Here is a 17,972-nt window from a genome sequence, read left to right as displayed (position 1 = left end):
TGAACAGCTTGGAATTGGAAGAGTCTTAACGAATACAGTTGATTCCTTTATTTTACGGTTGCAGTTTTCTGAACAGTTATCAGAACTTAATTACCTGATTTACCTGTACAAGTTACCTGTACAACAGTCCTGCAGAGTTGGTGTTCAGGGAAGGGCTCATTCCCCGAACACCAACTCTGCCAACTTGAAAGGAGGGTGTTTATAAAGGGAATCCTTTGATGTTAAAGTTATAGTCTGTTTCAACTAAGAATGTCAACTTGTCCTTGTAAATAGGATACTTACATATCAATGATCTGGTTCATGATCTGTTTGGCTACAACACTGGCTGGGTCTGAGGCGTGGGTGTGTGGATTTCTTCCGAAGTTAGCTGGTATGTTGTCGATTGTCGAGAGTGATGCTGAGCAGCCTGAGGTCGAACATCTCCAGAATGTCCTGCTGCCGTTCTTTCGAATCTGTCTGAAGACGAATCCATTATGTGAAAGGTTCTGTCCGCCTCTTCTGTTGGTGATGAACTTAACGTTGATCTGAGCATTAGCCATACTGTCCTTGTATCAAACAACAAAGATAATAATACTCAACACAATCATAAAAACTGAGAGAAAATACAAGATTAAATTAAACACAATTTACATAAAAACTGAGAAAAAATACAAGATTAACTAATTTACACAAAAACTGAGAGAAAATACAAGATTAACTAATATTTGACAAAAGTTACAATTTACACAAAAACTGAGAGAAAATACTAGATTAACTAATATTTGTCAAAAGTTACAATTTTTACACAAAAACTGAGAGAAAATACAAGATTAACTAATATATATATGACAAAAGTTATGATTTGACAATATATATATGTGACAAAAGTACAGTAATAAATCAAGCAATGATTGAGATATTGATCTTTCAAAGTGCAGATTGAAATATGATAAAAATGAACTTGGCTTTAATACATTTCCCATTGAATAGCTTGGGATTTAAACAGATTTAACACAGATATTTGATTCCTTTATTTTACAGTTATTAACAGTTTTCAGTTTTCTGAACAGTTATCAGAATCAGAACTTAATCATCTGATTTACCTGTTTTCTGAACAGTTATCAGAATTTACCTGTGCAAGTTACCTGTACTACAATTCTAAAACAGCCTATCATCCACTACCATCACAGTTGACCCCCTATGTAAACATGTTGTCATATCCAGAGTTGGTGTTCGGGGAAGACCCCCAGGGAAGACCCCACTGAAACTATCTAAATCCTTATCAACACAAATTGCCTTGTAGGGGATTTAAAATGTTGGCACTGTATATAATCTTTCTGTTATTACCCAGATTAAGTATAAAATAAATCTCTACCTGGGGTATATTCGTCACTCCTCATACATTATTCTTGTATGTACACACTAAAGCCAGGAAACGATTTAAATACGTTGAACATCAACATGAAATCTAAGGTAATAGCCGCTTTAAACTGCATCATACAACTGTTTCGTTCTTCAAGGACTCGTCAGTGATGATCAAGGCAAAAATTTTGAAGCAAAGAAGGCGACTTAGGAAAATCAAAAGAAAAGTCAGAATCTAGACTGAGTGGTGCAGCAGCTCCTTAATTAAACGTATTGCGTGATTTTCATGTTTCAGATAGTTTTAGAACAGCGTCAAGTACATGTGTATACTCTGAACCGGGCCAGTATTCGTACGAATTCAAACGTGGCATGCAGGCCTGGCAGATCTCGGGGACTACCACTTGCTATCTCTGTTCAGATAATAATTAGACAAATTGGCGTTAAAGATATGAACTACTGCTAAGGACCTTAGACAGTTTTAGTTTTTGTTACCCCAACCTTGAGACAGATGACTTTGTGCCTTGACGTGACGTGTGACGTCAATTTTGCTTATAATTACTTCATCTGAAAAACCAATAGTGTGTGGTTCGATATTTCTCACCCGTCTCGGTTTCTGTTTCTCATGATGCTAGAAAATGGGCCTATCTGTACCGTTGTAGTTGTTTCCACGGGCATGGCACTTTACCATAATTGCTGTAAATGACCTGCGACGGCCATCCCGTATGTTGTTCAGTGTGGTATCCACCAGCTACTTCAAGGAGACCCCGGCTCGTGTTCACTTGGCAAAAAACCCTGCAAATAAACAAACAAAAGGAATGATTTATCAAAGGCTTATAATCATGAACGTTGACAGGTAAATTTATTTGATGAAGCCCAATAGAATGGGAAAAAAGAAATGACTTGGACCCATATTCAATATCTCGCCTTAGGAGTCAAAACAGTCAACTTATTTTATTATCTAATGGCCTATAATCATGATATGTGGTGGATACATTTCTAGTATAAAGTCTAACAAAGTTTTTTAAAACAAAAATTATCTATATGTAATACAAAATTATTGTGTTTCAGGTCAACCCTGCCTTCCTTCACGCAAATTCAACTAGCCATACTTGGGCGTTCAGTGCGGTTGCTGAATTAATCGGTAGGTATCCAAATCTCTGCCACTGTAGCCATAATAATACAAATATGTATATTAATTGATTTTGACAACATTTTGTAAGAAACATCTTTAGGGGAAGATGTCTTTATTATGCGTCAATTACATCAGAGTTGAATTGTTATTCAAATTACAGTATTATTAATCATAATATATGTAAATTACTGAAGGCTACAGTTTCAGATTGGACGATGGCTTCATGTAATCTTTCTCATGTCATTTATTAAAGTTGATGTTTCGAGTTCCATAAAATTATCTATGTACTGTTTTTCACAGCTTTTCGAGATTTACCATTTTATTTTCAGACAATGCTTATGACCCTGACGTGAAAGCAAGAAAGCTGCGGATAGACCAACGCCTGATTGAGGACTAAGTCTGTCTCACCTTTGAAGATGACGGAGACGGCATGACCCCGGAGACTTTACATAATATGATGAGGTACTATTTTAGTATGTTGTTTCCAGATGAACCATTAAGTCACCGAATACCAGACACAATTGTTCTTGTTTACGTGAGACCCATTAAACAAAGTTAGAACAAAGAGTAACATGTTTTGCTGAATAAGCTGGGCAAGAATTAGCTAATGTAACCCCAAGTGTGACATTGCTAGAAAAAAATAAAAATATTCATAAGCCTACAAATTTTGTTTGAGGTATAACTGTTAATGGTGTCTTTCTATGTGTAACAAAAAATCATTTTGAAACTTACTTCAGTTAAGAACAAACAGAATTAATGAATTTAGAGCATGTAACATAGACACTATTCCCAAACTGAGATTGATGGTTATTTGGCCTGTTTAAAGTTTAGTATTAGGTTTGTATATCTCAAAACATTGTCCATCCTCTCGACTTGAAAAATTGCATATTTCAAATTTATCACGTATTTCAGAAATTCTATGAAAACAGGTTTCCTCTTATTGTTCTGTCAATGTTACATGCAATTATTAAGAGATAAATATAATCAGAATTATGTTCTTGGAAAACAAGAAAAGTCGTTTTTTTCAATGTGTTACTGTCGTATAAAGAAAATTCTATCGATAATTTTGCAACCTTCTCACCATTTCAGTAATAAAGTAGTTACACATATATTGCATGTAACATGGACACAAAAAATATCAATCATAAAGCATGTCAGAAATGATATTAAAACATATAGAATTCTTGCCCATATGCGATAGTTACACTGTACGTGTCAGCATACTTTACTGGTTATAGTATATATATATATATATCCCATAGTTACACTGAACATGTCACCATACTTTATTAGTAACAGTATATATACATAATAAATACTTGAAGGGTGATATTAGCTTGGTAAGTAAACATACTCGGGAAATACACATCGCTGGACACACGAAGTGTAAATATAACTTAATTAACTTAGAGATACAAATTTGCACAATTCTACTACCTAATCATATATATAAGTTAAATATCTAAACATATCTATATACTTTAAATACGTGCTCCTTTATTATTCAAAACAATTTGTCGAGCACTGTTTTGTTACAATATATGTTACCAGTAAAGCATGCTGACATGTACAGTGTAACTATCGCATATATGTATGTATACTGTTACCAGTAAAGCATGGTGACACGTACAGTGTATCTATCTCATATATCTATGTATACTGTTACCAGTATATTTGACATCTAGTTCTATTATTAGAAGGTTATGCCTATTGAACTGAATCTAGGAACTGGAACTGAAACTAAGAGCTGAAATTAGGAATTGAAACTTAATTTTTAGTTGTAATGTTTGCACCAAACCATCCATTAATCATCCGTAGTCAACTGTTACCAGACACATGTGGAATGTCTTGCGTCGGTTGTTTGGCGGAGTTTGTCTAGGATTTTGCAGGATTCCGAACTCTTCTGTATGATTCATTCCACAAGTGTTCGAATGGAGACAATATCGGAGCTATATGGAGGACAATCAACAAGGAAGATGTACTGGGTTGCAAGAACATAGCTACAAACTCTTGCAACTTTGTGACCTAGCGTTATCATACCGAAATGTCAAATGTTGCCTGATAATGAAAGGCGCAACATGAGGTCTCAGGATCTCATCTCAATATTTAAACAATGGGAATTCCTCTCCAAACCATAACCGATCCTACCCCAAATCCGTCGAGCTCCAAAACATAAGCTTCTGCAAGATGATATTCTCGACGCTGGTACACACGTTGACGGCCATCTGATCGAAATAACGTGAATCGCGGTTCATCCGTGCAGAGCATGGGACTCCAACATCTCATATGTAAACGTTTGGGCAAATGTGCTGTTAACCATCGCATTCGGATGCCGGAGGGAAACCAAGCATTGGCGACCATTTCTAACCATTTTTGGCTGGAATCGACGGTTCCCATTACCAACGGTATTTCGTTCTGCTTCGGCTGCCGTCAAAGCTCTCACGCAAATTGACAAACCTAATGAACCGACATTGACGTTGCGACGTTACCCGTAGACGTCCTAATTTCAGTCTGTCATCAAAGCTTTCCATGGCGTGGAGACGTAAAACTAATCGAAGTATTGTCGTTTTATTAACTCCAAAGTGAGTAGCGACCTGCTGCTAGGTGCTATCTCCCATGAGCTTGTATTCTATCAAGAAAGTCATGTAAAATAATTAATTGATTGAAGATGTATTGGCGATCGCGTATCTTGGTGAAAGTCAGAAATTGAATGGAAGTTTGAATAGAAAAGAACGCATGCGTTTGTACAGTCACGGTATATTGGTTATTTATTGTCACGGATGATGGGTATCTAAAATAAATTAGCAAATAGGTAAGGTGACATTTCCTTTATATACAGCTATGTGTATTGAGTACAAAATATTTTACGTTTTTCTTTATCATTTCGGTATCTAATGATTATATATCTTCGGTTTACACAGCTTTGGATTTTCTGATAAGGAGCAGTTTGCAAATGCACGTCACCAGGCTGTTGGACGATATGGTAACGGCTTCAAATCTGGCGCGATGCGACTTGGTAAAGACGCTTTAGTGTTTACCCGTCATAAAGATACTATAAGTGTGGGTCTCCTGTCACAAACATACCTCCACAACATAAACGCACAGACTGTACTGGTGCCAATCGTCACATGGGACCGACCACACCGTATCCTTTTCTGAATAAAACAAAGTATCAGTAAACATGTTTATCGGAAGTAAAGGAGATTTGTTAGGTAAAATAGGTAATGGGGTACCATGCAGTTAGTTATTACACAGTTTGATGATATCTGAATAATCCAGTTAACACAATGCAGTGTTACATTTCAAAAAGTAGAATTTAGGGTCATTATTTCTAAACATATTGCATATATGAATAACGGATTAAAGTAACTGAAAGGTTGGCTTTCATGGCATTTCATTTTTTCCTTGTACACGTCTGTTGCTATTTGTCGCTCACAGAGAAATGACGATATACCAACCATTAATTAAAACAGATTATTGATTTATGTGAACTTGAGGGTTTGACAAGCCTAGCGACATATTCCACTCAAATTTAATTGCATACGTCATTTAATCATTCTAAACAGCTATTCGTCCTTCACATATCTCAGATAGAATCCGTTCTGATCAGGCCGCAAGCTTAAAAGCCATCCTGGAGCATTCAATATTCAAAACTGAAGACGACTTATTGAGAGAATTGGCTGATATCGAAAAGTCGGGAACTACGATTATAATATACAATTTGAAAGCAAGGTAAATATCATATATGATGATAATATATGTAAGAGCAGGAGGTATTGTCAAAAATTGGTGTTTTTATGAAGCGCATTATTTTTTTAGGAATTAAAGCATAATGTGTATAAGAATCTCCTTCTCAAAAAATGAAAGACGAATTAATTTTACGTGGTATAAGAAATAGAAATTTGAATCTAAATGTTTATTATACTTTTATCTTATCACCAGTTTTGCTATAAGCATGTTCTTCCTAACTTTTCTGTCTGAAGGGCAAACGAGCACATACCGTGGCAGAGTGTTGAAGAGATCCAGTGTCATAATGTTAGACAACTTGTATTCTAGGATGAATGACTATCATGTTATTTCGATCACTTGCCTATCTATACTAGAAATAATTTGTATGATATTTAAATTAAATTTTCAACCTACAGAACAGTTGAACAATATAGGCCCTATTGTTCCATTTAAAGGTCGGATAAACTATTGGAATTGGATTTTCAAAGTGACCCATTCGATATCAGAGACCCCAAGACAATTTTGAAAGACAGCGAAGACAGCTCTGTTGCTATCGATAAGAAACCTGTCCATATGGTGTCACTGAAGGTTGGTCAGTTATTTTATTCTCGGTGCCTATAAAGCCGTTCTCTTTGCATGTTATTTTGAACAAGGGGAGGAAATTGGAAGAGGGTATGGGGAACATCTGTCTGTCCATTCTTTCCTTTTTAGCTTACCTGGTCGGAAGGACTAGAAATCATAAACGACTGAACGGATTTCGTCACAAACATCTGTGGGGAAGGTAAGTTTGTATAAATGATGGGGTCCAGAAGAGGGATTTTTTACACGTTCTTTAAAATCCTATTTCTCCAGAAGGAATTATTTGAGATGTCCTAATTCATGTGGAGGTGACACAATTTTACATAAAAGGGGAAAAGGGAAAATTCTTTAACACCCAACTCCTCCTGTTTGAAAAATTGGATATGGTTTAAACGATAGGTCTTGGGCCTCTAGGGCGGAGATATGGGGTTAAATAGGGACGATAAAGAAAATTCTTCATAATCTGTTTCCTTCTATAACAGTGATTTGATTTTGTCCAAGTTTGATGTGAAGCAAATCTGTGTAAAGAGGTCAATTTTGTGTAAACAGAAAAAGGTCTATCCTGGGGCTAGTGACGGGACCATAAAGGGCAATCAGAGCAAATTCTAAAAATCTTCTCCTGTAACAAATTCTTTAAAATCATTGTTTTCTTCTGTAGGAATACCAAGATACAATTTGGTCTGAATCATCCTTAGGTGAAGTGAAGTAAATTATGGAAAATAAAATGAATCCTGTATAATCCCTTTCTTTTGTAGGATTAAGAGGATTATGTCCAAGGTTGGTCTGATGTTTTCTTGGGTAAATGTGAATAGCTTTTATATAAACGGTGTTGGACCTAATAAGTAAATCTGATGTATGGTTTCAACCTATGGGTTACAGATAAAGTTCAAATCCTGGCAAAAATCCATTTTTATATGGATTTTATGCCGAAGCAGTTAGAATATTGTACAAAATAGCAGTTTTCCAAACATTTTGCGATTGTGATTTGGAGATAGTCATGCTGTGTGTTGCTTCAACTGTGTTTCCATACCGTCGTTTGTAGTTTACGTCTGTGTTAATTTACGTCAGTTGCTCTATTTTGCTTAACGAACGGATGCCGTCTGACCCGTTTTCCTGACCTTTGTGAGCATGTACGCATGTCAATGTTGGTTTTTGGCTTCGCTGTAGGATATTCCAAATCAAAAGTTATCTTTTTTAAACCCATCACAAAAGTAAACTCACGCGAGATTGTCGGAAACGGCAAGTTTTATAATGATAAGTGTATAGACAATCTGCTGCAAAGTAAAGTTGTTGGGAACAATGATTAGAAATATTTAGTTCACAACATTTAACTGTTTTGACAAATGCAGTTAGAAGAAATTTTAACTATCATCGAGGTGACATTCATAACTATTGCTTTGTTATAATTTCATGTTTTTACATAGAGAGAAATTCTGACTATTGGATAGATAGACAGAAACATTCTGTTTTAGAAAACAATCTCATAATACAAATACACGACACTGAACGCGACTGACACATAGGCAAAAACCATTGCCTAATCAATATGTAGTACTTGAGAAGTCAGCGTCAAAATTTAGCAAACATCATATGAAATAATAATGAAGATAAAACCCACCTCCCGACTCTTTATTTTCTAAAAAGTTTCCCTCCTTAATTACATTCCAGACAAAACAACACTTTGCTCCATGGATGCTTTCGAAACCCATCTTATGGTAAATCTTTTTTGTAAATAATTTTTTTTTTCACTTTGTAATTCTTAGTTCCGTTCAGTTAAATGCATGTATTTCCACTGAAGTACTATATGTTTAGACTATAAATGGAGGATAAGTACATTAGAGATAGAAAATGAAGATTTGAAGGAGAGAGTTAGTGTACTAGAACAGAGAGAAACGGAATCCGAAGTCCTCGTAAGCAACTTGGAAAACCAGTTAAACGACCTAGAACAGCACGGTCGAAAAAACTCTGTTCGGATCGCTGGTCTCTAGATCCTTCACCTAAGGAATCTGTGGAAGACTGTGTAAAGAAAGCAGTAGACTTTGCTAACTCACAGCTGAAAGTACCCCTAAGCCCGGAGGATATTGACATCGCCCACAGACTGGGAAGATTTAACCCCGGAAGAAAGAGACCCGTCATTGTTAAATCCACACATCGACGAAAGAAGCATGAGATCATCAGGGCTCGGAGGACACTAAAAGGATCTGGTTTCACTGTATGGGAGGACTTGACAAAAATCAACCAACAGAAACTTAGTGAAGCTTTCAAGAGGGAATGTGTTCAGAATTCTTACAGCATCGACGGAAGACTTTTTGTTGTTTTGAAGAACGGAAGAAGAAGAAGACTTTTCCATGATACTAGGCTCACAAAGCAGTATCTCGAGAACGACGCTAATTTCAACTAATCGAAGAAATTAACTTTAGCGAAATGCAGAATACTGTTTTGCTGGTCGGTTGTGACTTTTAGTGGCTTTATGTCATTTCGACCAGTGTCAAGGTATTCGTAGTGGTTTGCTTTTTAAATTATGTGCTGATGTCTCGGGTGAAAGTGTCTCCTATTTTTCTTTATTCCTTGAATGTGCTTTTCTTCCTCTGGAGTATATTTTATATACGTCTGTTTTCTGTGCAGAGGTAAGTCAACCATACATATTATTTCATATAAACACATATAGTTTACACTTGACACAAGACTTCCGGTATCGTGCCGTGGATGGTGGTCGCCATCAATATTGACGCATTTCAAATGATGTTTTACTTCTGTCTACCCCTTTCTTTGAATACCACATATTCCTCTTTTATCTCATCTTTACTTTTGTGCCAGATAGCTACATGTATTAGACAGGTAAGCAGTGTCAGCAATGTTGTATACATACCCTATACTGTATGGAAGGAGTCAGAATACTAACCGCTAACTGTCAGGGGTTGAGTGATAGAGGTAAACGTAAGGATGTATTTACTTATTTAAGAAATATGAATTTTAACATTTATTGCATACAAGACACTCATTTTACTGCAGATATAGAAAATATGATCAGGACAGTATGGGGATTTTCTTGTTACTTTAGTTCTTTTAACTCCAACTCAAGGGGGGTAGCAATATTATTCAATAATAATTTTGAAGCAAAGATATTAAAAGAGAAGAAAGGTTTAGATGGAAATTTCTTAGCGCTTGACATAATTTCAGATGAAAGGAGATTTACACTTGTTACTATATATGGACCAAACTCAGATACACCCAGTTTTTATGATAAAGTTTTGGACACCATTCTCGATTTCAATAACGACTCATTTATCATCTGTGGAGATTTTAATTTGGTCTTGAACCCCGATTTAGATTGTCATAATTATAAAAAGGTTAACAATACCAAAGAAAGAGATAGAGTTACCGAAATAATAAATGAACTAGGAATTGTCGATATATATAGGGAACAACACCCAGACAGTAAAATATATACTTGGGGGAGAATTAGTCCAGTAAAACAGGCAAGATTAGACTATTTTCTAGTGTCTGAGAATCTGTTATCTTGTATACAAAAAACTAATATTGACCCAGGATATCGATCTGATCATTTCATTCCATATATAACAATAAAATTCAATGATTTTAAGAAAGGCAAAGGCCTATGGAAGTTTAATAATTCTCTACTTCATGATTTGGATTATCTAAATTTAATAAATAAACATATTATAGATGTTAAAACCCAATAGATGAAGTGAAACAATTTTATGAAAAGTTGTATTCAGAAGACAATGAACTACATGACATCAACTTACATGAATACCTTAACAATGATAATATACCAAAATTAAATCCTGTAGAAACAGCCAAATTAGAGGGTAATATTACTTTTAAAGAGGCATCTCATACTCTAAAAAACATGAAAAAATAATAAAAGTCCAGGTTCTGACGGTTTTACAGTTGAATTTTTTAAATGTTTTTAGAAACAGATGGGCCATTTTGTCGTAAGGTCAATTCAATATGGTTTTCTTATTCAAAATTCATCTATACTCAAAAACAAGGAATCATAACATGTTTACCAAAGGGAGATAAGCCAAGACAATATTTGAAAAACTGGAGACCCATTTCACTTCTGAATACAACTTATAAAATTGCTTCAGGTACAATTGCAAATAGAGTAAGAAAAGTCCTAGACAAACTCATTAATATAGATCAGTCAGGTTTTATCTCAGGTAGATATATAGGGGAAAATACGAGAATTATATATGACATTATGCAATATGCAGAAGAAAATGATATTCCTGGTATGTTACTTAATGTAGATTTTGAAAAAGCCTTTGATTCGGTGAGTTGGAATTTTATAGATAAAGCGCTTGAATTTTTTAACTTTGGAAATGATATAAGGAACTGGGTTCATATTTTTGAAAATGGTTCAAATCATATGTGCTATTCAGGGGGAAAAATTATCATCATTTTTCAGTATTAAACGTGGATGCCGACAAGGCGACCTCATCAGTCCGTATTTATTTATTTTATGTGCTGAATTGCTAGCAATTCGAATAAGAAATAACGCTGATATTAGGGGGATCAGTATAGAAGAAACTCCCATACTATTATCTCAATATGCTGATGATACATCAGTTATACTTGATGGATCCAGGAATTAAAACAATTTGCAGATATATCTATTAAAAATAAATAGAAGTAAAACAGAAGTAATTTGGATAGGAAATATGAAATATAGTGAGGAAAAATTTTGTCCCGAATGGAACTTAAATTGGGAAAACAAAAAAAATTACTATTTTAGGTATTGATTTCCATAAAGACTTACACAAAATGATCAAAATAAACTTTGATAAGAAATTAGTCAGACTTAAATCTCTCTTAAATAATTGGAATAAAAGAATGCTTACTCCTATTGGTAAAATACATGTAATAAAATCACTGTTGATTTCTCAATTTAACCACCTTTTTATTGCTCTGCCAAACCCTGACTTATCATTTATTAAAACGTTAAACTCAGAACTCTATAGCTTTCTTTGGAACAGTAAGGTAGACAAAGTGAAAAGAGACATTATCATAAAAGATTATAGAGAAGGGGGTCTGAAAATGATAGATATACTTTCTTTCATCAGGGCACTAAAATTAACATGGATCATATCCTTGGCAGAAGCATTGATATAGACATTTTAGCTAACTGTGGATCAGGATACATAGGTGAATGTGAAATGAAATGTAATAACCAATTTTGGAAAGATGTATTCAAATTATGGGAATATCTTAAAGAAAAAGAACAGACTTTGATAAGTAAGTGAGTATCAATATTAAAATCTCCAATATGGTTTAATAAGAAATTAACAGTAAATGTGAAAATGGTGTTCTATAAAGAGTGGTACAAAAAAGGAATAGTTATAATCAATGATCTAATAAAATTGCCAAACTTCAGTACATTTTATACTTTTCAAGAATTTATAAATAAGTATAATGTTAATACTAACTTCATTACTTATCATGGCATAATAAATTCTATTAAGGACTACATTGCCCAGACACAGTTAGAAAATGAACATCTGTCTTACCCATTAATACCCACTAATTTGGAGATTTTTTTGAAAAATAATAAGGGCTCGAAAGACTTTTATAACATCCTTTCTTTAAACAAAAGTACATCTACTGGAAAAAGAAAATGGAATGACTTATTTGAATTAGATGAAAAAACGTGGAAAAGAATATATATGATCCCTTTCCAAGCTACTAAGTTCTAAACTTCATTGGCTTCAATATAGAATAAATCAACACATATTGACCACAAATTCATATTTATTTAAAATTGGTTTAACTAATAGTCCACACTGCTTTTTCTGTAAAACAGAATCAGAAACAATAGTACATCTGCTATGGGAGTGCAAAGAAGTACAATCTTTTCTTCAGAGCTTTGAATTTTTGCTTGATGCTATGTTCATTCCTTTTACTTTCAAAAAAGAAACTTTCATATTTGGCTTTAGAAATAATAAAAATATATATTACAAAACTGATAATCTTGTATTGCTTGTCATGAAACAATATATCTACAGAACAAGGTGTTAACAACAAACTTTATCAGTACAAGCTTTAAAATCTATCATTATAGATAACTACAACATTCAAAAATATACCTACATGGACAAAGGAATTGAAAATATGGTAAAATTTCACAATAGTTGGAAAAAATGGGATAAACGATTACAGACAACACCCAACTCCTACTCTCTCTCTTCTCGCTCTCTCTCTCTCTCTCTCTCTCTCTCTCTCTCTCTCTCTCTCTCTCTCTCTCTCTCTGTATGTAAGGATGTGTATGTGTGTGTAAGGATCTATTATTGTATATAGATGTCAATAGTTATCTCAATAGGAAGAGGATACTGCATGATTATGTTTGCTAGTGATGAGATGATGACAATGACGGTATTAACTGTAAATAAGGATGAATGTGAAACTGGGGGAGTTTATGAATGACAAGGAAAGTGTTTTTGTTTCTTGAGGATGAGAGTGACATGGTGTTAATGCCAAATAACCGTGGAGATGAAGGAGTAAAGAGCACTATCAATGATGGAGGTGATCAAAAATTCCTAAAGATTATTGTGACATCAAGGATGATGGCCAATGAAAATGATGATGATTATGATGAGGATGATGGCTCATGATGAAAATGATGTTGAATGATTTGTTGATGATGATGATGATGATGATGATGATGATGATGATGATGATGATGATGATGATGATAGTGCATGTTTATGATGATGACGATGATGATGATGATGATAATGATGATGATGATGATGATGATGATGATGATGATGATGATGATGATGATGATGATAGTGCATGTTTATGATGAGGATGATGGTGATGATGATGATGATGATGATAGTGCATGTTTATGATGATGATGATGATAGTGCATGTTTATGATGAGGATGATGGTGATGATGATGAGGATGATGATGATGAAAGTGCATGTTTATGATGATGAGGATGATGATGATGATGAGGATGATGAGGACGATGATGATAGTGCATGTTTATGATGATGTTAATGATAGTGCCCGTTTATGATGATGATGATGATGATGATGATGATGATGATGATGATGATGATGATGATGATGATGACGAAGACGGTTGCGTGGATGTGTTGTGAGGATCTGTATGTGTGCGCGAGTGCATAACAGGACACTGTAAAATAATTTGTAAAAAATGCTTGAAAAAATAAAAAGATACATATATAAAAAAAATGTACACGTCCATCTACCGTATACTACCTAGTAAAGTCCTATTTACACCTACTTTGATACAGCCTCCACGTTTCTTTGTCGTTTTTGGTAATGGATAATACACTAAACTATCCGGGTTTGTGTGGAGCGGTAAGTGACTCCATACATTTTTCTGGAATCGCTAGTGATTCTCTGAAATCAATATCCACAAATAAAAATATCCACTACACATATTGATAGGCAAAATTTATGTGTATCCGAAGCCCATCTTAACATTTCTGTTACTGATAATGATATAAAATTTGAAAATTATGGAAAATGTTCAGGAAAGATTGAACTTACTGCGCTGGTGATAGTAGTGCTGTTGATGATGGTAAGAAATAAGAATACTCTTATTTTCTTTAAACGGAGACTTGATCTTGAGTCTGATCACCGTAAACGTCTATGAGTTAAAGTAACCACGCACGCTGAATTTATTTATATTGATGAATCTACAAACCTCTTAACCCATTTGTCAATAAGTTGGTCAAACTTGAAAATAAAACGCTACACTGCTAGCAATGACTTAAATTTTAAAGCCCCTTCAACGTGGGTATAAGAAAACACTGTTTTATTTCCAGTAAACTAATTTTAATGAGGCAAATTACTTTCTTGGTTCAGTTGATTGGAATCTCCAATTAAAAGGTGTTATTGAGAATGTGGAGTTTACTCATAATATCATAATATCAATCTCGATCGCTTTACCCATTATAAAACCGTGACAAAAAGACCTAATGATAAAATTTGAATAACAAATAAAATTAGACTGTAAAGAAAACAAAGAAATCGTCAGCATTCTGTAGCAAAACTTTCTAACACCCCGGCCTCCCGAAACAGATTTGGAACCATTCGAAACTAAGACATTACCTTAATCCAACAGGCCGAAGCAAAAAATACTTATGTAAAATACAAATCTATGTGATTGAAAAACTTTTCCCTATCCCTAATTCTAAAAAAATGGCGGAGAGTTGCATGATCATTTATGAATCTTCCGAGTAGATGTGAAACTAAATCTCCTTTGGCAATATATAGTGATCTTAAAATAAATTCCATTGATAAAGCTGATTTTTTGAAGTGATTAATTCCATATCTTTAACTGCAAAGAATGCTGAATATTTACCACGTTGAAGTGGATTTCATCTTACTTACTAAGGAGGCAGTAGGTGGTCATAGATGAATTTAAATCTAACTAGAAAACTTTACTTTGAGGGTGACACCACGGATCAGTTCCAGGTCAATTAATTATATTGGTAATGAACCAGTCTCTTATGTGAAATTATTTGCTGACGATACGTCACTGTATAGTCTGACTGAGGAAAACAGACAAGAAGTCGCTAAGTCTCTAGATGATGATATAAGAAAATATTCCGTTTGGTGAAAAAAATCTAATTATGCTGAATTCCATCTTTTTTTTAGACGAATGGACTTTATGAAATTGATTTTACATCCACATTTATATTTCAAGAAATTTGTTATACTTATCTACGTAGGCGTCATCACCTTGGTCTATTTTTCAGCTGTCATAGTAACTGATCTAATTATGTAAATTGAAAAATGATGATAAAAATCTATTGAAACATGACAGACATTCGCTTGAATTAATGTATATTACATTAATTTATCCAATTCAATTCACTATTGTACAGAAAGGGAGAGTAGCATCTTAAATGATACAACTTGAGACAATGCGAATGATTACAAGCTTGAGACGAGATACAAGTCGTTATATTCTATAGAGATAATCAGGTTTACTTCCGCTTGTAAAACGTTGTAAGATGCATCGAATTCTTTCATTAAAAAATAACAACATATTCCTTGCCAACGTTTATGATTCAGGTCAACCTTATGTCAATAATAATAATGATCAATATCCTCCTCGTTGTGAAAGACTTTATGATATTCCTCAGGCAAGAACTGGTATATAACTATTAATATTTTCTTAGAAAACATTATGTTACCAATTTTGTTTGTTTCACACCTTTTGTGAATGAAAAAAGATGTCAGATTACATTTTTGGCTATATGTTTTTTTCCATTCAGGTAGATTTTCGGACTAATTATTAGCACCACAACAGGTAGGGATTTTATGTGTCTGTTAACATATCTCAGATATTTCTATTTCATTTACAAAACCTTTTCTCTTTTTCATTTATTATCTGACTGATGTGTTTGTTTATAATAGCAAGGAGAGGGCTTTCATAGGTTATGCTTGTTGCCCTATTCGTATTGTCAGTCAAATCATGACAATAAAATATTTTGAGATGGGAAACAACCTGTGTCGTCTTTTCTGCTGAACTTGTAAGTATGCGACAGGGGTGCGGGGACATGCGTTCATGTCGAACCGACATTTCCAGCTTAGTGAAAACATGTGTATGATACCTGATATTTTATTTAACATTAAGATCATCCACAGTGTTTCACTCGGTAATTGATTATTTAACGTAAGAAAAACATGGTCTTTTTATTTGAGGCTGCAACAAGTACAACGGTACAGAATGAGTTTATTCAAGAAAGAATATCTTTATAATTTGGCGGTATTTGACATTATGTTAGCCGGTTACGTTCTAATTTTTCAGAAACGTTTTGCTGAATTACAGAAAACAATTTCATTGTCTTTAAAGTGATATTTGAATTGTTCCCAATAGTCTTCTTACTGGAACTGGCTGTATTTTGATGTTATTTACTTAAAGTGGCTCCGTTGATGATGATAATGATTTTAAGGCATTGTGATGGATATAAATATCGCTTTTTAAATTGAAAGTTGGGGTCAACATTTGGCCCCCACATAGATATCTCTTATTTTTTCGCCATATGTAGATACATGAAAATAACCTACAACCGCATAAATGATTTGTCTTTATAACTACTTATAGTCAGACTGGACCTCCTTGTATAAACACCATGTTGAGTGACAAAGGTAGCCTAACATAATGACAAATACTTGCCACATGAGAATTATGAATGATCAATTTTCTTCGTTTATCATTAAACATAACAATAATGGATATAAATTAGTTAGATATTCTAATTAATAAATGAGGCCAGAAATGATAACCTTGTCTGCCACCTGAATGTGCAAGTATGTTCATATCCTTAAACACATAAAGGTATTACTATAAAGTATTCATACCATTTTGCTAAGTATCTATAGACAATTACTCAGACAAAGTTACACGTATGTCAGACATTCTGTATTAAATTCAAATTACTGCAAATCTCCCATCAAGTTTACTAATAATCCTGTCAGACGTGTGCATAGGTCGTGGTTGCAAAACCAGGTTGAAATATTTATCTCAAGGAGCCCGAGTTCAAGTAAGACGTATATTCATCCCAGTATAATTGGCTGCACCAGCTGCTGACTGCTGAGATCATTAGCATAACAGATGAAAGCATATTATGTGGAAAGTGCTATAAGCGGTACCTCAAGCAAAGGCCATTGCAGTCTGAATTGTATGAACCTTTTGATATGAGCAGATGATCTCTGATTTCATGTCATCCAACCAACTACCAATAATCTCTGTTGAGAAATTATTTTATGGTGTAATTCACATAAAAGATGTGTCATATGTGGAAAAGAGGGCACTGGGCTATGCACTATTCCCCAGCGTGCCAGGAAAAACTTGATATTTTTCCATTTTCTACGGTGTTCCCCTAATACTCGTGTTTGCAATGACCATGTATTTGGTGACTTTCTGCATCCTTCTTTGCCACTAGATCTGCAATCAAGAGAACCGTTAGCTCTTCATCTTCAAGAAAGAGCTAATCAGGTTATCAATGACCTTTTGGAACTAAGCCATTTCCTTTCTGCTGGTACTCCAACCAGCACAGGCATAGATGTAGGCCATCTCAGAAATGAAGAATTCGAAGCATTGACTGGCTACACAATTGAACAAATGCAGCAAACCCATAGCATTTGCTCCTGACACATCAATAGAGGATAATGTT

At 34.4% G+C, this 17,972-nt stretch overlaps 1 protein-coding gene and 1 pseudogene across 1 annotated transcript in view; both read left to right on the top strand.

The window, feature by feature from the left end:
• Positions 1-1,440: 1,440 nt before the first annotated feature.
• The window catches only part of LOC132563205 (MORC family CW-type zinc finger protein 4-like), a 32,953-nt gene continuing 16,421 nt past the window's right edge, over positions 1,441-17,972 (top strand). The window contains 6 exon segments of the mRNA XM_060227956.1: positions 1,441-1,452; positions 2,410-2,482; positions 2,803-2,935; positions 5,395-5,618; positions 6,064-6,205; positions 6,658-6,790. Coding sequence (XP_060083939.1) covers positions 1,441-1,452; positions 2,410-2,482; positions 2,803-2,935; positions 5,395-5,618; positions 6,064-6,205; positions 6,658-6,790 — 717 coding nt within the window.
• LOC132563214 (uncharacterized) lies at positions 7,918-9,182 on the top strand (annotated as a pseudogene).

This window comes from Ylistrum balloti, unplaced genomic scaffold, assembly GCF_031769215.1.
Source record: "Ylistrum balloti isolate Yb309-2 unplaced genomic scaffold, AGI_CSIRO_Ybal_v1 Utg371640, whole genome shotgun sequence".
In the NCBI taxonomy this organism is placed as follows: Eukaryota; Metazoa; Mollusca; class Bivalvia; order Pectinida; family Pectinidae; genus Ylistrum; species Ylistrum balloti.
The sequence above is the reverse complement of the archived record's forward strand: the minus strand, read 5'-3'. Positions and strand labels throughout refer to the sequence as shown.